The following is a 25,069-nucleotide window of genomic DNA, read 5'->3' as shown; positions in this document are numbered from 1 at the left end:
CTTTTGGCGTATCCTGAAGTCGAACCCCCAGGGACTACTAATTGTCGGCCAGTCAGTATGCCCCCCCCCCCCCCCCCCCCCCCCCCCCAACTCAGCCCATCTCCTTCTCTCCACTCAATTCAGCATAATCTGGCAGCATTATTTGCCTCCTGTTGATTTTATGATTAAAACTAAGGTCTCTACTTGGCCATTGCAGTGACAGTAGAGTGAATCTTAATTCGGTTCATGACAGCTTGGTCTTTCATATAGAAAATTAGTAATGCTGTCCAGGAGATTCGCCGCTACAGCGCTTTTCCGCCTGCAGATGTTAGTTAGTGATTATCATGGTGACAGTGTATCGCAATGATGAAGGCATATCCTAGTCTCTCTCTCTCTCTCTCTCTCTCTCTCTCTGTCTTCCTCTCTTGTGTTCATGCTCTCACGCTCATTTCCCCTCTTTGCCCAGATAAAAACCTTTTATGATGGGCAACATCCTCAGATAAGAGGAAACAGAGAGACTTCCTGTGTTCACATTTCAGGGCTAGTGGCACCTGTGCAATGAGGAAGAGATAGCACACAGCACAGAGGACCAGTAACTATAATTTACTGATAATGGGCAGATGGACACCATGATGCCATGCTACTCCCAGAGGAACCTTTCACTTCTGGTATATCTAACTCCTCTTCATTAATCACTGGGGTTGTTTTGAATGTTAAAATAATAGTTTTAGTGTCAGTTTAAAAGTTAGAGGTGTGTGTGTGTGTGTGTGTCTTGTCAAAATGCCAAAGACGGCCAAAGGCTTTCAACTAAGGCGGCTTATGAGATGGACGGTACAGTAAGATGATCTTCCTTATCTGAACTTCGTGGAGAACCAAAACGTTGGTTAAATGTAACATTGAAAATGAAATAACAATTCTCTTCCTCTTCACAAGATAACTGTATGCCAAATATTTTCATCCTGCATGACCACAAACACTGTTGAGAAGTCTATAGCCTATTCTTACATATTTACAAACAGGCACTTTATTAGACTACTTGTTATTCTCTTTAGGACCAGCAGAATTCAAAGATGGCGGCGGCCATACGGGTGTGCTGTGCCCTCCGTACATCATTGGGAGGTATTGTTTCTAGACATTTCATTATCTTATGTGTGAATTATTTAATTGTATTATGTTACCTAGTGTGTCCTTCTGCTGTCTGTTAAACAACAGCGAATTCTCAGAGTATTTAAGCATGTAGATCTTCAAAGCGATATAGCTTTAGCCACTGCTAGTCTGTCATCCCTTGCCATAAGCAGAAGGGTCACAGACACTGACTGACATCCAATATATTCTATGCAACTTGGTCAAGGAGTTGAATTTGAATAGGTAGTAGTATATGTGTAGGTGCTTGAACAAGCGAGGCGAAACATTTCACAATGTAGCACGTCAACTTGTTACTCATCTAAGTTAGCTAACGTTACTGCTAGGTGCAATCATAGACATATGGGTGTTATACCCAGGTATAGCATGTGTCCTGCACGATGTTGCTAGTTTCACTGCACACCAGCTACCCACGTAAATTATCGCCTTGATTATTTCAAGAATATTTTACAGGTAACGTTAATTGGTATTTTAAATAGTGGGGGATTTCCTGTTGGTGTAGGTCTCGGTTCAGTGTTATGCCTGTAATGGAAAGCGCTGTAGCGAAGGCATAAATATACTGATGTAGGTTATGTCTTACAGATATTGAAGAAATGTCAGTAAGCTGTCTCATTTTAAATCAACTCAAATTAAACATATGTTCCTTTTTAAAGAGGTCTGACATTCCTGCAGTATCCAGCACCTATAGCCTACACTTTCTTTTAAATGACGTGTTACCTTATTCACAAGTTATTTAATTACAGTTAGTATCACCTATGTCTATTTTCATGAAAATGAGAACAAAATCTACCACTCTCCAGTCATAAGAGAGAACTGTGTAAATACACCTTAATCTTTGTTGTAACTGCATATCGTTTCTATTATGACAGGGACTCGGACATCACTCAGAGTAATTGATGGCACCTTTCAGCTTTCCAGCCTATCAAGACCGAGCCCCTTGCACTGGACCTGTGCAGCACCTGCTGTGGTTGCATGGCAACAGACCAGGCATGGTAGCTTCTTCAATAAGTGTAAGTGTCCTACACCGTTTAAATTATTGTATCATTACCACAAAGTGAGGATACTGTGGCCATAGTTAGTCATGGCAGTGCATTTTCAGTTGGTTTGATTTTTAAGGCAAGTTTATTTATATACACATTGGTAATTCATAATACATTAAAACGGGTATAGTGAAATGCAGTGTGAAGTGCATTAAAACAGGTTATTTGAAGTGCAGGGTAGTTTTGCTTGTTATCTCCAGATCCAGCACTTTCTAAGTTAGTGGTGTTATCAGTCTAAGTACAGTACATGAAGTAGTTTACTGGTCTGAGGTGTATGGTGAATAATCCAAATGATTGTTTTTGAGTATTTTTATATTTCACTATATGCTCTAAAACATCAGTGTATTAGTGTGAATCTTGATTGATGTATTTACACTACATACAGATAGGTGAATGTTTTGAACCAAGCCAAAGTGAAGAAATGTTTTAGTGCATGTTTTTTTTGCATGGAAAGGGGATGGGAGGTGGGGGGGGGCCTAGCTCAACTTTATGGTTACTTAATCACACAACCTTAAAGGTAGAGTTGGTGATTCTGGAGAAACCAGCAAGAGTAAGATAGAGTTTGAAACTTTACCACCGAAAAAATCCCAGACCCTTCCAAAGCCACTCCTCCAAAACACATAAAAGCCCACTGCCTGACTACTGGGCCATGAGTCCACGAGAGAGGGAGGGTTTTGCATTGGGCAGAGGAGAGCAGCAATGGTCTCATCGCTCATCCAACTACCTCATGTCTCTGTACAAAAACACACAAAAAAAAGCTAGATCACCACATTTGTAAGATGTCCTGTTTAAAGTCAGTATAGACAAAGATAAGATAAATGCCCTCAATTGACATTTGCTCACAACTACAATCCAAACACCTGCAAATGTACACACAAATATATTACATACACAGCATAGCTACAGTCTACTAGCATTAGTGTTGAGCTTAAACATAAGCTACTTAAGTAGCTAGCTGTGTTGGCTACATAGTTAAAGAAAATAACAAACTCCACCAAAAACAAACTATTTTTGATAATTACCTGTGCAACAGAAATACAGCAATCATGGCATCACTTTTCAGTACTTTCATCTCCCTCAACTGTCGCCATCATTACTTTCTGATCTCCTGGGGTGGAATATAGGACTATAGCTTATAGGTTGTTATGCTGACCGCCACAACACTAACTACAAACTGCCTGGCTTCATCTCCCTGTGGTGAGTGCGTTTACTGAACTGCAGTACAAGCTCTTGTAGGTGTAGGTGGAACTGGAGATTTTGGCTGCACTTTCTCTGCCATTCTTGTGCAACTAGCCTGCTAGCTTTTTTATAGCAGTATATCTGCCTATCCTTGTGGAAGACTCTGGACTCTTTTTACAGCCCAATGGCTGCCACAGATTACTTTTTTTTTCGGGAGTGAAAAGAGGATTTCAAGAAATGTAACAAAACATTTTTTGAGTGAGCAGTGTTTGTGAATTGCCCACCCTGCCTTTTAATTACAGATATTCTCAGGAATTATGATTTCATTGAAATCCTTTTATTCAGCTGGATTTGACTTACTTGTGCAGAAGAGCAACTTCCAATCCTACCATCCATCAGTTCTAATTGTCTTTCATCTCAAACTGATACATTTAAAAGATTGCTTCATTTAATGACGATAGCTCGGTCAGCTTTCAGAGAATTTGCGCTGTGTTAATATAGATGACACTTTGTCTACACAGACTGCACCCATGTTGGCTATTCAACTGACAAATGATCACTATTAGATAATAGATAAGTACTATTTCTTTAAGCCAGTGTTATTTAGGTTTGAAATTCTAGGCAAACGAGCCGTACTGTAAATATATCTCTCTCTCTCTCTCTCAGTTCAGCCTCTTCAAACTTTAAACTGTGGTGCATCATGGTGCTGTAGCATTTGAATCCACTTCAAAAGAAGCTCAAGGACTCTCTTATTTCTTTTATCCTTCCTTTTTCTGTGTGAACAACTGGATCCAGTGCATATTTATTAATTAGAAGTATGGGAAGGAAGCTTAATTAGCCAAACATATGGGTCTGAATAATTAAACACCACAGTACACTACAGTATGCAATTTCTTTCTTTCTTTCTTTCTTTCTGAGTTTGTAAGCTCATATGATAAATGTTGATCAAAATAGAAATCTACATGCCATTGGCACTTGCCGGCTGCTCATTTTGAGCCAACTTTACACAGCATTACACATTACATACATGTTTTATTTTGAAATTCAGAGAAAGCTAAAGTCCCGACAGTGTATCACTCAAACATGGCAGCCCAAGTGAATATTGCTTAGTGTTGCCCTACATCGACGATTTACAAGAAGAAATAAGTCTAAGCTTCTGGACCCATACTGCTGAAGTTTAGACAAGGAATGACTGTGGTTTTCTGCCTAAAATTCAATCCTCCAGACTGCACTGTAAGTTCGTAAGTTTACTGATCCATAAATTGTCAGAAACCCAATTCCTGTGTGTGTGTGTGTGTGTGTGTGTGTGTGTGTGTGTGTGTGTGCGCGTGTGTGTGTGAGGGGCTACAGTGGTAGAGAAGTCGTTTAGTAATCAGAAGGTTGCTAGTTCGATTCCCTGTCGAAGCGTCCTTGAGCAAGACACTGAACCCCTAATTGCTCCTGATGTGCAGTGTGCCATCAGTGTAAATGTAAAATGTGTAAACGTAAAATGTGTATACATTGTAAGTCGCACATATGTAAGTCGCTTTGGATAAAAGCGTCTGCTAAATGACTAAATGTAAATGTAATGTAAATGTGAGGATGGAGGGCAGTCACATTCTTTGATTCAGTATAAATAGTTTGTGCACCCATGAGTTAGTGATGGTGTGTAGGTATAGCCATGTGTGTGTGTACATGTATGTGTGAAGTGTCTGCGTAACAGTGCTGTCAGGTAGCATTACGACGTTCCCTGTCTCTTGCTTTTGTTTGGGCTTTGACGCATCATTAGACTTGATGTAACTCTCCATCTACTGTCATTAGGCACTAATTAACATCTCTGAGCGAACAACAAACAAATACACAGCTCTGCGCGACTTCAGAGGGGGGGGTTGTGCTTGTGAGCTTGGTTGTCATATTTTGGGTAAATTGTTGTGTGTGACGGCCTGATTGAAATGTGTGGTTCTGCTATTTTGAAGGGTTGTGGGAGTGTGTTGCGGAGATAGCTAATGTTTGCTTGTTTTTCCTCCCTTTATTGGCGGTGCTGTTTTTGTGATGTACTTTATCAATGACAGGTTGTAATGATGTGTGACGAATTAGGTTTCCCACTCCTCTGTTGTCCTGTCCAGTGCAGTGAGATTTCTGAGGACTGTTGTGTGTAATTGGCCGCGTCAATGTTTGTTTTCTCGCTGATGGCTTAGAAACGGGAGCTCTGTGGGTGTGAAAAGTGTGTAATTTGGGGGATACCTCTCAGTTTTTCCTAATTAGTGCTCATAAGGGTTTTATGTGTGCGTGCGTGTGTGTGTGTGTGTATGACTGTGTGTGAGCGTGTGTTTGTGGGGCAGATATTGTGTAGTAATTTTGCCTCTGGTCTGCCTCTGGACAGTGACTGCGGATGAGCTGTGGCGGGGGGTGCTGGCTGAGACAGGATCCGGAGCCAGGAAGGGCCGAGGGAAGAGAACCAAACGCAAGCTCAAGAAGGACCTGAACCGAGGCCAGAACATCGGAGAGGGTAAGACACACAGACACACAGACACACAGACACACAGACACACAGACACACAGACACACAGACACACAGACGGTCAGACGGTCAGACGGTCAGACGGTCAGACGGTCAGACGGTCAGACGGTCAGACGGTCAGACGGTCAGACGGTCAGACGGTCAGACGGTCAGACGGTCAGACGGTCAGACAGTCAGACAGTCAGACAGTCAGACAGTCAGACAGTCAGACAGTCAGACAGTCAGACAGTCAGACAGTCAGACAGACAGACAGTCAGACAGTCAGAAACACACGCACAGACACACACACGACACGTGGGTCCACTCACAAGCAACCCAATCTCACCCAATGCTTTAATGCAACCCAACCACAACTCAAACCACTAGCGTTAAACCAGGCAAAATTAGGCCCAACCTATTACCAGATCTGCTGCCAAAAAGTGCAGACTTGTATACATTCATTAGTGCATTCTTTGGGTTAGGTGAATGCCCTGTCACACATTAGCTAAGCCTAACAGGAGCCTTAACAACATCCTTTGGTCAAACACTTAACATTCTCCTGAATTTGTCAAGGATATTAGGCTATAAAGCAGTTCAGTTGACAAGTGCCATGTAGGGAAATATTTGTAAGTTGGCAGCAATGCATGCGACAATGTCAGCAATATTTTAACCAGGATACTGATCATTAAGTCTTGTGTCAACCCTGTTGTTTATTATCCCCCGATACTGCACTTCGCCTCCAACGTCCCCAAATACTTCACACACTTCGTTATGTGACTTTTTGTACTCTCCCGAACGTAACTTTTCCCGCAGCATCTCCATCTCCACTAACGCAGTGGTCAGAGGTAAAGCCTGCGCTGCATCTTCTTGAGATTGGATTCATTCGGCCAGTCATGTTTTAGTCAGATATTACTGCTTAAATATAGATATAAGTCTTTAGGCGATATTTGACTAACCCGAATAGCATTCAAAAATATTTTTGTTTGACCGTGGATGTCCGCGGGCACCCGCTTATTTCGAATCAGCCCACTCATCACTGACACACGCACACACACACACATACACACTCACACACACTCTAAGCTAATTTCACTTATCACCTCAAGGAAGATAAACATATTGATCTGTTCCTGCTCTGTGACAGTTGGCAAATCGTTGGTGGCTATCTCCGTCCTCCTAGCAGTCATATCCCAGCAGTCATATCCGGGGTTCAGGCCCTGCTGTTATCTCGCATTAGCACTGGCTAAAGGGATGGCATTTTAATGTAGGAGCATCTTTTAAATGCATGCTGTTGAACTTCTTTGCTGTGTCAATTATTTTGGTGTACATTTACCATAAAAGGCTTCATCTAATCTAACTATACTGATGGTCTCTATTTCTGCAAGATGCTTACTCTTGTATTTTCTACGTTGCTCCGTGACTTAAATGCAATTACAAGTCTCAGTCCATCTATTACTCTTCACTTAGAACCTATTGTATTATTCACCTCCCTATTCATTTAGATGCTACTAATGTCTTATATAACCTCCGACAATGCAGATCATGACATAAGCCTGTTTCACATATGAAATCCATAATAATGCCAGATAAAAACCAATCCGGAATAGATAACCTTTACCATTCCCACTTAGCCATCAATCACAACAAATTTCCATGTGTCTTCATTCCCACATGAAACAGCATGTTACCGAATACTGAGCAGGAACCCCGTGAGATGAAGGTCAGCACTGCCGAAAATGTCCAGTATAGTGACTCAAATAAAGTAATACTCCATGATGGTCATAGTTAAGGTGTGATGCCAGTTAACCTAGCTATCCTATCTACCTCGAGCTAAGGGAGCTACCTTAACAGTTGGCTGTTGCTGTACATGTCTGAAACTAAGTTTAATTTCTCAGTCAGCTCACCGATCGAAGACCGTCTTGGGCTCCAATTGATCCCAGCGACTCGCTGATGATGTTAAATGGCTTCACGTAGCCATGAAACAATCCTGAGAGAACTAACGGGGCACGGTCCTACACCCTCACACCCTGCTCGTCTCCCCCCTTCCCCAGTCCTAAGCACCCTCTGCCCAGGACCAGTCCACACTCCACCACTATCACTCTAGAGCAGACCTGGGCAAAGTGCGGCCCAAGGGCTATTTGCGGCCCGTTGGCTGTCCCTGTGCGGCCCGCGGAGGTCAATTGTAAATTAGGAATCAAACGTAAATACCTGTACTTATTATACGGCTCTTCAGAATGTTCCAAAAAGTTCCGTTGATTTGAATGGGCCATCCCAACGTTGGCAGGTCTGTAAATTCACTGCTGCGAAATATGTATGACTGCTGTCATTGGCAACGGGTTTTGTGCTTCTAATTCACATCTTTCATATCATTCCGCAACGCAAGTAGTCCGGTCATTTAACGTAACTGAAAGTCATTGAAACTTGAAGTCAGAAGGTGGGTTGCTTCGCATTTGCGTGAAGAACTAAACGGCAACAAAATCCTTAAAAAGAGGTATTTTGGAGAAATGTCTTCTATTGTTTTGTCAAGTAACCGTATAATAAGCGGGATATTTTTTTATTTCCGTAGGCCTACATTCGTGCGTGTGGGTGTGTCTGCGACCATTTGCGCTGATAAAAATTGATATTAATATTAATTTGTATACTTATACTATTGCATTGCAAGCTTGCTCTCGTGTGTGTGTGTGTGTGTGTGTGTGCCATGTGTATTGATCGTCTGGGAACACCTTTAATACTGCAAAAACATGCTTATTTTCAAAATCGTTTAGGTGAATGTTACCAATTTTTTTTTATAGCCTAAATGTAACATCTACTCTTACAGCAGTTAACCAAAACCATACAATTTAATGTTATTTTATAAAGAGATACAACTTATATTGAGCAGAATTGAGTTCAACCTATTGGTCCGGCCCTCCACAACAGTCCCACTATCTCATGTGGCCCCTTGGGGAAATTAATTGCCCACCCCTGCTCTAGAGACACGTCTCACTATCTCACACATTCACAGCTCATCATCTTAATACAGTTGATTTAATACAGTTCTTTTTCATCCACCTATCAGGGAGTCCACATTCATTCAGATTCCTCCCAGGCAACATGACCTTATCTGACCTCCGCCCTGAGAAGTCTCTCTCCTTTAAGTAATCAAACGCTCATCTGTCTCCTCAACTGAGCTGTAATCACTCTCCCTCTCCTCCCTCTCACGACGTCTCTCCTGGGCTAAACTAATCACACATTTACTCCCGTTTACTTCTTTATATACTAATCACGTAGAGCCATCAGTCTCTATTTAGAGACGCTCTCGCTTTCAACTATTCCCCCATTGATCCGTTCCTGTAACAGCTGAGCAGGGGACCTCCATTTGCACAGCATCAGAGGGCTGAGGAGCTGGTCTGTGTATTTCTAGTCATTTATTCTCCCCCCCCCCTCTCTCTCATTCTCTCACTTGCATTCTCTCCCTCTCTGTTTTTCTCATTCTCTCTCTCTTGCTTCCTCTCTATCTCCTTCTTTTCTGTCTCTTTCTCTCCACACTCAGTGTCTCTTTCTATCTATCTGTCTGTCTGTCTGTCTGCCTTCTGTTCATTTGTCTACCAGAGGAGGGGTACAACTGGAAATTAAATTACAAGAGTTCGGTGACAGTGCTCTCCACCACTGAGAGCTCATTAAAATCCATCCAGGCCACACTGCCAACATTTGCAGCCTAATCACAGCCACCCATCTCCACAGTCTGTCTGTGTGTCTGTGTCTCTGTGTGTGTGTTTGTCTGTGTGTCTGTGTGTCTGTGTGTCTGTGTGTCTGTGTCTGTGTGTGTGTGTGTGTGTCTGTGTGTCTGTGTGTGTGTGTCTGTGTGTCTGTGTGTCTGTGTGTCTGTGTCTGTGTCTGTGTGTGTGTGTCTGTGTGTGTGTGTCTGTGTGTCTGTGTGTGTGTGTGTGTGTGTGTGTGTGTGTGTGTGTGTGTGTCTGTGTGTGCCTGTCTGTGTGTCTTTGTGTGTCTGTCTGTGTGTGCCTGTCTGTGTGCCTGTCTGTGTGTGTTTGTCTGTCTGTCTGTCTGTCTGTCTGTCTGCGTGCGTGCCTGCGCATGCGTTTGTGTGAGTTTCATAGACAGATGACAGATTTAGCTGTGTAAGTGTCATGTATATACTTGTTTGGTTAGTATTTGACATCCTTAATGACATCCGTGGTGTGTGTGTGTGTGTGTGTGTGTGTGTGAACTTTTGGTGTCTCATCTGTCTGTGTGTGTGTGTGTGTGTGTGTGTGTGTGTGTGTGTGTGTGTGTGTGTGTGTGTGTGTGTGTGTGTGTGTGTGTGTGTGTGTGTGTGTACACAGGGCGAGCGGGCTTTCTGTGGCCCGGGCTGAATGCACCGGTGGTGAAGGCAGGCGCGGTGCAGTCGATGGGTCGGCGAGGGGATGCGGAGCAGCAGGAGCTGCGGGCCGAGATGGAGAGACAGAGGGACGAGTGGGACAAGCGCCGCAAGATGCGGGTGAAGAGAGAGAGGGGCTGGACAGGCAACTCCTGGGGAGGGATCAGCCTCGGGTCCCCAGATCCTGGCCCCAACGGAGGTGAGAGAGAGGACGTGTGTGTGTGTGTGTGTGTGTGTGTGTGTGTGTGTGGGGGGCCGATAAGGCATTGGTGTTACAAGAGGAACAATGTAACGGATTATTATTCTATTTCACACTTCAGCAACAAAAGTGAGACGCTCTTTGTTTTTTCTCTGTCTCCCTCATAAACACATAAACTAGAAGGTCATAAAACTTAAAACCCAAATTCGCACACTGCCCCCTCGCTATCTCACTTCTCTCATTGCAGCTGCTTCCATCCTCTCTTTTTCCATCTCTCCCTCACACACGCACACACACACACACACACTCAGACTAGCAGACGGACCCATTATCATGGGGATACACACACCGTCGGTGCAATCTCCCTTTAATTTACACGCTGCGCAGCGGTTGTTTATCTCCGTGTTCCGGCAGCTTCTGTGGCGATTGCATTTCTTCTCGCTTGCCTGGCCAGAGGGGCAGACTGTGCGCCGCAGTTGCCACGGTGATGGATTGTTGGCCGGTGGTGTGGACGGGCGCCTAAATCACGCCACCCATCACACCACAGTGCCCCCACCACCACCAGCACCCATCCCCCATTCCCCCCTCACCTGACGGGTCAGCCCCCAAAAGGCCCGGCTCTTAAATCCCGTTAGACGCTCCGCCATTGTCATCTCCATGCCAACGTAAACCACTCAACCCACGTCCCCCCTTGATGACCGCGGTAGCCTTGAACCACGAGTCGTGAGCTGGATGAGCCAGATTTACGGCTGAGGCGGCGGAAAGCACCTGCCTACCCAACTGCTCCCTCCCCTCCCCGCTTTTCTCCCCCAACACATGGCCAAAGGTGCAACAGCGGCAGACCTGGTTCCCCAGACCAGCATGGGGGATGTGTCTAGCCAGCGAGTACATGTCACGCACACACAGTCAAACCCTTCCTCAGCAGCAGATCTACTGCACATAGTGTGGCAGGGGAGATGGGCAACAAGGCCAGAGCTGGTCAGGGCCCCGGCATTGCGCTTACCGTCAACATTTTCTATTAAAGGCCCCCCTCCAGAGAAAACAAGCCTCTAACCGTGTTAACATGTCCATATGGTGTGTTTTTACGTTATATACGACATATCGTGAGTGAAATAAGCGTCATGGCGGAGTATTTCTACCTTGGAACTGCAGTGTACCAACAACTCAAAAATAGCCTGGGTTACATACCTCACATACCTAAGGGACAACTTGGGTGGGGATTTGGATATCATTAGCATCAGGCTATATCGAAATGAGAGCTATCATAGGAGGAGCCTGGAGTAGGTCATTTGCATAATCATAACCTTGCAAATACTAAATGAGGCAAAGGTGTAGAGTTCCATCTAAGACTCCAAGACTCCATGAAGGGATTTTTCATGAAAAAAAATTCTAAATATGTAATTTTGTGCAACAGAGATGTTTCTTCAGGGGTTTACTTAGTGCCAGGAGAGGACCTTTAAACAGCAGTCAGTAGACAGCCCCAGATTGGGTTTTAGCTGCTTTTTCTATACGTCTAGTTGATTATTATAAAAAAATGTACCCTTACTTCCTGTTGTCACCCGTTTTGAACTAAACATCTTTTTTGTTTTCCCCCAGAAACGTATGAAGAATTTGACTCCCGTGTGATCGAGGTAAGAACCCACTGTCATTCTCTGTAAACAAGCTTCACGTGACTCCACTAAACTTTGTGTGTGTTTGTGTGTGTGTGTGTGTGTGTGTGTGTGCGCGCATGTATTTGTGCACATGTATTTGTGCGTATCGGTGTGAGGGGAAAAAGTCAGAATATGGGAATATGGGATTGCTTTGAAGAATACCAACTTTCTGTGATGTCAGGCATTTCAGTTCCTCAGAGAGGATTGTGTGTGTGTGTGTGTGTGTGTGTGGGAAAGTACTGTCTCACTAGGGTATGCAGCAGCAGACTCATGAGGCTTTCAGATCAAAGTTGCTGAACCTCAGCTGAACTCACTGAGGCGACACACATAGAGCCCGCTCACAGGTCTTTAGTGTGTGTGTGTGTGTGTGTGTGTGTGTGTGTGTGTGTGTGTGTGTGTGAAGGAGAGAGATAGTTTGCCTTTAGAAACTGCCACCTTGGAACCCTGTGATATGACGAAGACCAATGCAGAAAGAGCTTCACCTTTATGTTCACTCCTCTACCTCACTGGCCAAAGCTTGTGTGTGTGTGTGTGTGTGTGTGTGTGTGTGTGTGTGTGCGCCATGCAGTGTGCCAAGAGATAGGATGGAAAGTATAAATTGATTTTCAGGAAGCTTTTGATCCATGTGGTTAGGTTCCTTCAGCTCTGCAAAAAAAGCCTGAGTGTGTGTGTGTGTGTGTGTGTATCTTTCAAAATGTGCTCTTTAGGATCGGCTATGGTCTATATCTGCTATAGCTTCCTGTTTTTATTCCGTTGATGATGCAGCTGGATTGGGGCAGAGGAAACAAGTGCCCTGTGCCTGATAAAACTAATATCCCTTAACAAAGTTGGGCCCTCCCTATCAATCCCCATTAGTAACGAGAGATGGAGGGAGGGAGAGATGGAGGGGAAGAGAGGTGGAGGGAAGGAGACTGAGGTTTTAAAATACTTGTGTTCGGTGTAGCCCCAATGCAGATGTATAGCTCATTGTTCTCTCTCGCTCTCGCTCTCTCTCTCTCTATCTCTCTCTCTCGTTCTCGTTCTTGTTCTCGTAATGGTGTTTACCAGCCTTTCAGGATATGGAATTAGCATGGGACTGGAGGAAGAGAATGGTGAAAGAAAGAAAGAGGGACATTGGGGAGAGGGTAGATAATTGTACAACAACATTACAGTGCTTTGTCTTTCCTTAATTATTAGCCATCCTGTAAGATTACTTTGGCTCATCAGTGAATGTGTTCATGATCTGTCCAATAAAACCTGATTAAATTGGCAAGAGCGGGAGGGAGAGAGTGGGGGAGAGAGAGAGAGAGAGAAAGAGAGAGATGGGTGGATGAAGACTGCAGGCACAGTTTGGGGCGGAGGAGGCCATCTTGGCTCAAGTGCGCTGTCTCTGCCCCAGTGGACTTGGCTGCGGTTCAGAGAGCGACTCCACCTGACTGGGTAATCCATCCTAATCCCCCTCCCCCAACCCCACCAGCTCCCCTGCCCCCACCAACCCAATACAGTGGCATCTGATGAAAGACCCCAGCTGAACCATATCAGAACACTCCATAGTCCATATATCAGCCATCAGATGCGTGGATGGGGATGATGTGAGACAGACAAAGACATGAAAAGCCATAGGGACAGTGAGTCAGGGGGATGGAGAGAGAGCGAGAGAGAGAGAGAATAGCAGAAAGCCAGAATTGCAGCAGAAAGTCAAAGTTAATGAGATGGAAAGAAGCTGAGAGGCTTTTTTTCCCCTTCGTAACTCCAACTTCCTATTGCATTGCAGCTGTTGCTGTTGCGGCGGCTGCCGTTTCCTCAGACTCTGATTAAAATGCATTCGCTCAGAGCTTGGAGGAAAACGCCAGCCAGAGCCCGAGCGTCGTTTAGCTCTCCGTCTCCTTGCAGCGCCAGCTACCAGAGCTGAGCTGGAATTGCAATACAGTTTCTTGAAACAAATACGGTGCGGTGAAAATCAATCCCCACCACCCCCAGTACCCACCCCACCCCAACCCCCACTCCTGTGTTTTCTGCAGCAGGATGAATGGGAGTGCAGACCAGCGTTGCAGGAAGCACCTTGTCTTAGGAAGGCAATAGTGTTAGAGTGAGACATCCTAGTGAGGCTTCACGTGGGGATGTTACTGGTCCTGCAGTAGTGAGGCTTCACGTGGGGATGGTACAGTAAGGTCCTGCAGTAGTGAGGCTTCACGTGGGGCCAGCATGCTTCTGCAACAGCGGCTGTGGCTTTTCACACTGTTGTGTAAATGTACTCGTTTCAATTCATGGTTCCTAAAAGGGTTGCGCGTGTTGCAAAGCAATTCAATAGGTGGAGTAACGTTTTTTGTCGAAGACGACCTAGAGAATGACGTCTTTGTGTGTGGAAGTCGTTGGTTTGTTTATTTACCAGGTCTTGTTGTCCACACACACAGTGAATGATGGCAACCGAGATCATTGGGGTTGTATAAATGTTCATATCTCCTCACCTCTTCCAACTGGACCCGACCAGCCAGGCCGTCTTCGACAAATAGTTAGAAATCATACTAGGGCTCAGGTCAGCCATCAGCACGATAAGGCATTGAACATTTCATATTTAAAATATCTTAATAAGAAGTGAAGTCAACATGTCTGCTTCACATGATGTAGAAGTTTGTTTATTGACACATATTTTAAGGAGAGCCACAGCGCTTTAAAACGATGTGTTTATAAGTTACATACAAAAGTGAAAGATAAAAGGCGAGAGAATCGCCAGGTGTACCTTCTCATTATGTAGGCTATGTGTGTTTGTAATACAATGGTGTGGGCCGCAAGTTAACTCCACTTCACAGGTACACCTGGCGATTCTCTCGCCTTCTATCTTTCACCTTCGAATAATTTAACTTATAAACATGTCGTTTTAAAGCGCTGTGGCCGTCATTAAAAGATGTATCAATAAACAAATTTCTGCATCATGTGATCTGTCTTTTTCGCCACTGGTAGGCTATTGAATTGCCAACCTTTGTATTTCGTGTAACACATGTATTCATAACATCAAGCCTTTCGCCCACTACACTTTCATGCTCCGGTAAGTTTTTTTCCTTTGTCCCGCTGCAATAAATATGCTTACTTCACTCAAAATAAAACCTACAGTTGTGGCTTTGAATTGCTTTGCAACACGCACAACCCTTGGGGAACCACTTATGTATCTGCAAAGAAATCACATAAATTGCAACATACTACATTCTCAGAGGATGACATTAAAAAAACGTTTACTGCGTCTGTTTGGAGAGAATGCGCGCTAATTCACCGAACAAATACTTTCAAATTCATTTTTCGCCATTTCATGTCATCCATTCATATCAATCAAAACTACCTGATACAACTTTAACTGTGATGTGTTTTTGTTTCATTTCGCAACTTATTTACTGTATAATCCAAGACAGCATGTGCCCGTTTGTAAATATTCCACATTTGATGTAGGCTACTGTCAAATCAGAAAGGAAATCAGCTGTCACTCTATTACCTGACCAATAGGCTACCTTTCAAACTCGGAGATAGTATTCACAACTAATTTGTCCTTCATTCTACCTAATATGATTAAACGGCATATGTTATTGCACCCATGAGGCAAGCGTCAGTAGAGTTTTGTTCGGTTATCTGCCCTCTCTAGACTGATTACTGACCAACCAAGCATGTCAATTTTCTTTTAGGTTGATTTTTTTGGTGGATCAGCTGTCTTTTTTGCCACTTGTAGCATACTGAATCGCCAACCTTTGTATTTCGTGTCACAAATGTATCCTAACGTCAGAATTGGCCTTTCACCCACTTTCCTGCTCCGGTAAAAGTCCGGTAAGTTGTCCCGCTGCAATTAATTCGCCGACGTCAATCAAAATGTTCGCACTATGATTCCAGGTCACATTTTCATCCCGGTCCCCCATCTCATGTTAATACAGTGTTGTAGGCTATAATGGTCTTGCTCCTATAATGTATAATGTATAATGGAGCAACAGGTTACAGGGTGGATGTGGCAGAGAGAGAAAGAGAGCGCCAGATAACCGAACAAAACTCTACTCACGCTTGCCTCACGAGTGCAATACCAAACTTCATCATATTTGATAGAATGAAGGACAAATTAGTTGTGAATACTATCACCGAGTTTGAAAGGTATTGGTCAGGTGATAGCCGAGTGACTGATTTGACAGTACTGCTGTGTGTTTTAAGCAAATAAAATGTGGAATGTTTACAAACGGCACCTGCTATCGTTGATTATACAGTAAATAAGTTGCAAAATGAAACAAAAACACATCACAGTTATAGTTGTATTAGTATTGATTGATTCACATCGATATGAATGAATGACATGACTAACAAGTGGTGGAAAATGAATATGAAAGTATTTGTTCGGTGAATTAGCGCGTTCTGTCCAAACAGTCACAGTCCACATAACTATCGTCGGACAATAGCCTCTGAGAAGGTATATGTTGCAATTTAATCTGAAATATCACGGTATGTCGAAACAAACCTTTGATCTAAACAGAATATTCAGTATGGAATGGGAATAGATCAGAGCAGTATCTTTTATCGCGTTTGACAAATATGCCCCGATTGCTGTGCAGGTGAAGTCTCCTGTGAAAATGGGATAGTATTCTCTCCATGAATTCACGGTCATTTGAACGTCCTTATACGTGTTTAAGAAGGGGTTGTAAAGGTGCTCATATCTTCGGACCTCTTCTGTTATGTTTGTTCATAATCATCAAGAATAAGCTTGTGAGAGTCTGCAGGATATTCATAAAAAACTTGTCATTAGTATGAACAGTTGAGACATTGACTCCGTTGTGCTCTGGTAGGCTTGGACAATATATTTGAATGGCTGTCGGGCTCGATCACTACTCTGTCAGACACGGGCGGGCTTGGACAGAAAAATTCTGCCTGATCCACATTCCATCGGACACACACTATTCTTGCTTATTCATGATTCAAAATCTTCTGGGGTTTAACTTGGCTTTTAAAAATGGCGGTATTATGCTATGAAAACCGGAAATGTGAGACTCCAGAAAGGATGTAGTCAACAGACCAGCAGACCAATCACAGCCTTGCAGGCTGCGTGAGGCTTGTGTAGATTTTTGACGCGTGGATAGAAAAATGGGTCGACGCACGCAAGGGTTCAAAAAGCTTGCAAGGGGTGAAAAGGCTTGCGTGTCCGTGCGTTTCTCTGAAAACGCTTAAGCATAAATCACTCTTTACACTGCAGGGTTTTACAGAGTGCCTTTAGGGTGGAGCTTTACTGAGCAATGATGGGGGCTGTGCTACCAGGACGTCTTCCATCAGCAGGATTTGAAATGATTTGTGACACATGGCTTGTAAAATCTCTGTTCTTTTTCATAACTGAACTGAATTCCATCTGGCCATTTCCGTTTGAGTGTATTGACGATTCTCACCTAAAGGATTGGGTCCTTCAGTGGTTGATTGTCCATTAAGGTCAGCTAATGTAATAGAATGGAGCATGTGTAATATACATCTGTGTGTGAGTGTGTGTGTGTGTGTACACACAAATAAGAATGTGTCTTTTTTTTTTAGCATTGGTGATGTCATCCACACAGCGCCTTGTCCTTAAAGTTGTGCATAGGTTTATGGGATTCCATTTTCTTGTAAAAGCAAATTAATTCGATTAAATGTTTCCTGTAAACCTTTAGAAGTTTCTCCCAAGGACACCAGCACTCTGCCAAGATAGCCCCTGAAACAGGGAGGGAGGGAGAGGGGGAGGCAGACCATATCAAGGGGATAAATGGATGTGAAGAAATGGCGATGGGAAGATAGGTTGATGGATGGATGGAGAGAGATAGATTGATGGATGCAGAGATAGGATCCAGGAATGAAGATGTGTTGCTGTTATCGCCTGACAGAACTGTGAGCAGCTGAAAAGGAGCACTTTAAATGTGTGTGTGTGTGTGTGTGTGTGTATATACAGATATAGATATATAATATGTACACACACACACACACACACACACACACACACACACACACACACACACACACACACACACACCGCTGTCTTGTCTCGGCAGCTGTCTTATTGACACTTCTCTCACCAGTGTTCAGTCTCGTTCCACCTGCTTCTGTACGAGTAGAGCTGGAGCTCATTTGATGCCTTTATGCTTTTGTAATTGGAGATTGCAATTACCCTTCAAATCAGTGTGTTTGGGGGAGCAGGGGGCTGGGGCTGCGATTCAGCGTGGTTGGGTGGGGTTTTGTTGTTGTTGTTGTTGCTGGAATCAGTGTGTGTGTGTGTGTGTGTGTGTGTCTCTCTCTGTGTCTGTCTGTCTGTCTGTCTGTCTGTCTGTCTGTCTGTGAGGTAATTGGTGTGTTGCACATTGGCACATTGAGAAGCCCCTGCAATAAGCGGAAGCAACAATGTTGTTAAGCCACTTGGCGTTTTATTCTCAGTTTCTTTCCCTCTCTCTCTCTCTCTCTCTCTCTCTTACAGTGACTCTCTCTCTCTCTCTCTCTCTCTCTCTCTCTCTGGAGTGGAATTGTAGTCACACTCTAGCTTTGTGATACTGTACTACAATAGGATGCAGTCGAAATATTAGAGGAATGTTTTCCAGCTGCTAACCGTGTTCATTAAGGATGACCACTCTCGCTCGTCCTTATTCTCCAGTTTGCTACTGGCATTGCTGCCACCGCTGCTGCTGATGATGAGGCAAAGTCCCTGTGCAATCACACAGCCATCCCTGTCATCACCACTACCAGGCTGCTCTTGAGCTGTGGAGCCTGTAGCCCAGGCTGGTCTTGAGGTCTGGAGCCTGTACCCCAGGCTGGTCTTGAGCTGTGGAGCCTGTACCCCAGGCTGGTCTTGAGCTCTGGAGCCTGTACCCCAGGCTGCTGGGTGAATACGTCAAGGGCATTTGCTCAGGAGCATACAGCCCATAGCCCAGCTCTGAGAACAGAGGAGAGAACAGCAGTGTGGGTGTCTCTGAGACACAGGCCTGCTCTGCACAAGGCTGGTTCCGCTTGGCTGGCTTTCAGCAAACGTCTACCCTCTCCATCTGTCTTCTGATTTTGTGTGTGTGTGTGTGTGTGTGTGTGTGTGTGTGTGAGTGAGCCTGCATACGTGTGTTTGTGTGTGTGTGTGTGTGTGTGTGTGTGTGTGTTTCAGTTATTTAATCCAATCTGCGTGATAAGTATATGAGGGTTATGAATGATCATCATGATCAGTATTGTTCTGATGGAAGTTTATAGGCAGAGAAAAATATGGAATTACAGGGAGCATCATTAAAGAAGGGGTTTGACTGATGATTGTGTGTTTGTGTGTGTGTGTGTGTGTTAATATCACCCCTTGTGCTGTGCCAGTCAGACTGAACAGATGGCGCTGCATGCCAAAGCTACACCGACAGCCTGCAAGTGGGAGTCTCTTTCTCTTCCTTCATCTGCCTCTCTCTCTCTCCTTCTCTTTCCCTCTCTCTCTATCTCATTCACTCTCTTCACGTTTTCCCCCTCCATATTTTTCTCCTTCAGCACACTGCTTACCTTTCTCTCTTCTAGCTCCCTCGTTCCCTCACCCCATCCAGTGGAGTTTAATGTGGCCATGTTGTGTTGAGGATAGCTCTAATGGAGGCTAGAAAGAGGTGCTGATAGGTGGTTAGGCTAGAATCTGAACCTATAGTTCCGCAGCTCCTCTGTGTTAAGTGAAGGGCAGAGCTGAAGCCGTGCAAGGCTGCGTAGCATTAGACTGCCCCCTGCTGGTGGACCGCCAGGCTGACGCCACAGACGTTACACAGCTCAGAGGCAGCTGGACTGTCAAGGCAGTGTGTGAGTGTGTGAACTGTTATGAGCATCCTCACTTCTGTGTGTGTTTGTGATGGACACATTAGACCCTGCACTAGGGGTGGCTTGTGGTGGATTTGACACAGAAACTATTGCAGCAGCATTAAGCAGGACCATTTAAGGACCGTACCTAAATACCCTATCTAAGCTATGATGCACAACTAGAATGTCATGTTGGCCCCTGGCATGGTCGGGCCTTACAGGTATCCATGTACCCTTTGCTCCCCAATCAGACACTCCGCTTGACTTCCATGTAAATATCTCATATTAGTTCAGGACAGAAGTGCCCCAGGGTTCTGATGTTGGACCTGGCCCATCCAGTGTGGACGGGAGGCCATCTTGGCACTCACTTTGGCTGGGTAGAGGCGTTATGAAAAAAAAAAAGGCATTTCACACGCAATAAAAGCCAGCAGTAAATGTCCATTGTGAAGCCATAACAGCGTTCCGACTCTTTCTCGGCTGCAAATGGCATGTACAGAAATCAAAGAGGTCGTTAAGCGTCCATGATTTAATTGCAAATGAGCTCTCGTGGCGTCTCCGTCAGAGGCCTGTGTGCAGATGGGAGGTGAAAGAAGGCCATTGATGGAGGAGAATGGCAGGCTGGAGTGGGTAGAAGTGTTACTGCAGTTAGAAGGAATGTGGCAGCACTGAAATCATATCATGCTGTAGTCCTGGTTTTCCTGGGGGGCTCCCACGGGGCTTCTCTTTGGGGATTGCCTGTGGGGATGCTGTCACTAGACTAGGCAGGCACCTAACCTGTTTTGTGTGTGTGTGTGTGTGTGTGTGTGTGTGTGTGTGTCTCTCTGTGACTGACAGGTGAAGAGTGTGTTCCATATGACGGCCAAGGAGGGCAGGAAGAGGTCCATCAGCTGCCTTGTCGCCGTGGGCAACGGTAACGGAGCTGCAGGTGAGACATATTTGTGTGTATTTTCGTCCATCTATGTGTCTGTCTGTAGACTGAGCAGGTGTGAGTGGGTGAAAAAGAAAGAGTTATTACTCAAATGAATGCAGGTTGAAGTTAGGCTTCTGTGGCTCGTAAATGACATACTAGTGAGATGAAATGATTTAATGTTAAAATGTCATTCCTGTAACTCGTGTTTCCAAGTTACGGGAAAAGTTTAATAAACCGTCATGTCAGTGTTGTGGTCCATTTCACTTTGCTCTCCTCTAAAGGGGATTGAATATTTGGTTCCCTCTAAATGTTAATAATTTTAAAAAGAGTTAATGAAACAGATGGGCTACATCTTTCCACAGACCCAAATGTTATGATTAATAATGTTGTCCAATGTGTTATCTCCTGGCCCCTAGAGTAGAAATGGTTGCCTCTGTATGCAGTGTGTTTTATAATATTATTCATAAAGAGCAACTTCTCTGTGTGTGTGTGTGTGTGTGTGTGTGTGTGTGTGTGTGTGTGTGTGTGTGTGTGTGTGTGTGTGTGTGTGTGTACACCTCCACCTCCACAGGGTTTGCCGTGGGGAAAGCAGCAGACAGAACCACAGCTTTGAGAAAAGTAAGCTTCTGCTGATATACGATGTTGGTTTGTTTGTGTGTGTGAGTTGCATTGCATTTCCTATTTTGTTGGGATAATAGGCTAACTCTAACCGCCTTCCTGTATCTCCAGGCAAAGAACAGAGCCATACATTACCTGTACTACATTGAGCGATACAACAACCACACCAGTAAGTCACACACCCTTGGACAGATCACCACAGTTCCGTTGGACTCTAGCGTGGGCAGATACTTGCGTCAGTCTCTCTCTCTCTCTCTCTCTCTCTCTCTCTCTCTCTCTCTCTCTCTCTCTCTCTCTCTCATACACACACTGAATCACAGGCCCCCTGCAGCCACAGCAAATGTTCAGCTTTTGTGTGTGCATATATGTGTGTGTGTGTGTGTGGGCACGCATGTGTGTATGTGGCAGGTGTGTATCTGAACTCTGTGACCCCTGTCATTCGCCTCACACATTTGGTGTGAAACAGCCCACAGGAAGTGCTTCACACACAAAATCCACTGAGTCGTGATCTAAAGGTCAACCACCACCAAAACAACAACAAAAAATCGAGCAGTTAGTGTGTGTGTGTGCTCGTGCAATGCCAAATGAAAGCTTAAGACCTGGCAAACTGACCTTTGAAGGACCATGAACATCACTACAAAGCTTACTCCATTTTCTCCCTGTTTTCTAGTTTACCATGACATTGAAGCAAAATTCAAAAAGACCACCCTACGCATGAAGAAACAAAACAAAGGTAACGGCTGACCTAAATACAAAATGTCAGATTCTCAGTCTGTTTCTGGGTGCTCTTAGTAATTGTGTGTGTGTGTGTGTGTGTGTGTGTGTGTGTGTGTGTGTGTGTGTGTGTGTGTGTGTGTGTGTGTGTGTGTGTGTGTGTAGGTTACGGTCTGCATTGCCACAGAGCAATCATCACCTTGTGTAAGTTGATTGGCGTCCAGGACCTGTATGCTAAAGCAGAGGGCTCAGTCAATCTCCTCAACATCACCAGAGCCCTCTTCCACGGCCTGGCCAATCAGGTGAGTCACACAGCAGTCGCCGTGGAGATCTTCCTCCAGTGACAGGACAGGTTAACATTCTAATATGAAAAAGTGACCACTCCGCTCATTGCCAGACTGTTCTGTGGCAGGTACTTCTACTTGTCATTCGCCCTAACTTAATGCTTATATATAATGTATATAAATATATATATATATAATATATTAGCGCAAAATGTACAGGTGAATGCAAAGTTGAATATTGAACAGTGAATACAAAGAAATGAGACCCGGCCCTCTTTAAACTGTGAGCACGGGTCATTTAAGAAAGGATCTGTCCACACACATAGTTCTAGTCTACTGTCCACAAAGCAGTACTGGGATTTGGTTTCTGAAGTTCAAGAGGAAAATTCATTGAATTAATTAATTTACTTCAGCACTTTGAGCTGCATTGTTTTGTATGAAAGGTGCTATACAAATAAAGTATATTATTATTATTATTATTATAATTACTTTTCATGTTCCTGTCTCTTTCTTTCCTTCTCTAGGAGACACACCAGACTCTGGCAGACAAGAGGTGCTTGAACGTGGTGGAGTTCCAGGCCGAGCGTGGCCCCTTGCCCATCGTTGTTGCCCAGCCCGCGGGTGGAGCCCGCCAGGACCCCGAGCCAGAGGACGAGGTGCCCAGCACGCGCCTGAACTGGAAGGAAGTTCAGGTAGCCCAGGGGATGAAGCGCTCCGTATGGACGGGAGTGAAAAGGACCATCTGGTGATTCAACTTGGCCAGTCAGAAACCACCTTTGAACCACCTTTCAGAGGCTACCTGCTCATGGTCATATGAATCCTTCCAGGATATGCCACTGTTTCATTATGAACTGAAACTAAAATGACTGATTTGACCGCACATGGACTGGTTCTTGGTCTGTATAGTTCTATATGTTTCTGTTCTGGTTGGGTATGTGGAGCAGGAGACCGGGTGCAAGTGTATCTGCGTATGTCATGTTGTCACAATAATGAGCTGATTAAAGTTTTAAGCCGCCAGGCTTAGTTGGCACTTCTCTTTTTTGTCTTCTTCTTTTGGGAAGAGCCTTCACTTGCAAGGATGCTCAGACCACTCACAACAGTCAGCACCCCACATGCATGAAATCAATCAAACACACACACACACTCACATCCATACACAAGCACACACCAAAGCCTCATCAAGTCCTGTTTGTTGTCCTTGCCTTTAACCTTCATATTTTATTTTCCCACCCGCACACTGATTTTATCTTGTGTTTAGACTCTGTGTGTGTGTGTGTGTGTGTGTGTGTGTGTGTGTGTGTGTGTGTGTGTGTGTGTGTGTGTGTGTGTGTGTGTGTCTGGTGTTTGTCTTGTAAGTGGCCCCTTGGGGAAGCCTCTGTGCCTCATGCATAATGCAGAGAGATTCTCTGCAGGGGCACTGATGACTACTCTGCCCATGTTATGCCCGCCTGGTATCTTCAGCTGGCCTTTTTGTGTTTGAAATGGTTTGAAACCACCTTTACACACACACACACCTTCTTTACCATTATCAATTCCTGGATGAGGCTTGTTTGTGTGAATAGGTGCAACTCAAACACACATTAGAGAATGGATGTTGAAAGGGGTTCTGTCTTAGGTTTAAATTGTTAAAGTGCTGACTACATGAAAAGCATTTGTTTTCACTAATTTTCCTGTTCTTACAAGCTGACTGGCTTCAATATGCTCAAGCAGATTGGAGATCTACTGCCCCCATGTGTTCACTGTTGAGCTACAGTCAGCCTCCAGGTGGGGAGAATGTGGCCTTAAAAACTAAACTGGATGATTACTTAAGTCACTGATACGGCTGTGTTTGTCGTTTGGCTGATACACCCACCTTTTACTTAACGGTGTGTCGTACTTCTAAATTTGCAGTCATGCTAGGTTTTCACTAGAATCCTAGCTGAATACATATTTGCTTTTCCTCTGACTCACCTAGGAGAGCTTTAGCTATTATTCTATTCTGTTTGTGTTTGCAGTGTAAATACACGAATGTACTCACAAAGGTCTTTTGCCTCTGTTTCAGGTTTCTGTTTCTCCACATTAGCATGCCAAGGTTTAACCAGGTTTAACTTAAGTCTACACTTACCCAATACTCAGCTGAGTCTAGGCCTACATCATTTCAACTAAAACGCCATTAGGAAATGAATGCGTGTTACAAGAGCTCAACTTTTGTGTGAGCCCTTTTAGTTGTGTGTGTGTGTGTTTGTGTGTGTGTGTGTGTATTGCCGCTCTTAGGGACAGTAGCATGGGGATCAGTCTCCGTGTCCATGACCTGATGGCCCATATTAGCGTGACACCCGAGTCATGTGGGTATTGTCCGCGCAGGAATGAGTGAGCACGAGACGAGTGGGGGCTTCAGACCTCAGCACATAACAGGCCGGGATGAAGATGGCAGAACCTGAAAAGAGCGGAAATTTGAGCCGATACCTCCTGCCCCGCACATGAAACGGTCCTTAGCGAAACGTCCATAACCCGCCATGCTGGATGTAATCTGAGACTTAACACACCACTTCTCACAGTTACAGCCTTACATCTTAGCCACATTTGCGACATGCGAGCCTTTAGTATTACCGAACCATGAGCGGCTCACAAGGATGCACTGAGTGTAGGAAAATCATTAGAAAATGTGTTCTCGTTGACATCGTTTATCAGCACAAATCTACAGGCACACCTGCTTCCTCACATTGCTCTCTCTCTCAGTGTTTCCTTGTACTTCTTTCTTAAACATTGTGCTTTTTTCTTGTAATC

At 44.5% G+C, this 25,069-nt stretch overlaps 1 protein-coding gene across 1 annotated transcript; it reads left to right on the top strand.

Moving 5' to 3' along the window:
* Nucleotides 1–1,005: 1,005 nt before the first annotated feature.
* Nucleotides 1,006–23,333, top strand: mrps5 (mitochondrial ribosomal protein S5). The gene is made up of 11 exons (XM_012840442.3): nt 1,006–1,098; nt 1,992–2,132; nt 5,704–5,829; nt 10,143–10,376; nt 11,973–12,007; nt 20,612–20,702; nt 21,259–21,305; nt 21,417–21,474; nt 21,976–22,038; nt 22,185–22,321; nt 22,828–23,333. The coding sequence occupies exons 1-11, from the start codon at nt 1,050–1,052 to the stop codon at nt 23,050–23,052; spliced, it is 1,206 nt and encodes a 401-aa protein (XP_012695896.3). The 5' UTR covers nt 1,006–1,049; the 3' UTR covers nt 23,053–23,333.
* Nucleotides 23,334–25,069: the final 1,736 nt, after the last annotated feature.

This window comes from Clupea harengus, chromosome 13, assembly GCF_900700415.2.
Source record: "Clupea harengus chromosome 13, Ch_v2.0.2, whole genome shotgun sequence".
In the NCBI taxonomy this organism is placed as follows: Eukaryota; Metazoa; Chordata; class Actinopteri; order Clupeiformes; family Clupeidae; genus Clupea; species Clupea harengus.
This window is presented reverse-complemented; position numbering and strand designations above follow the sequence as displayed.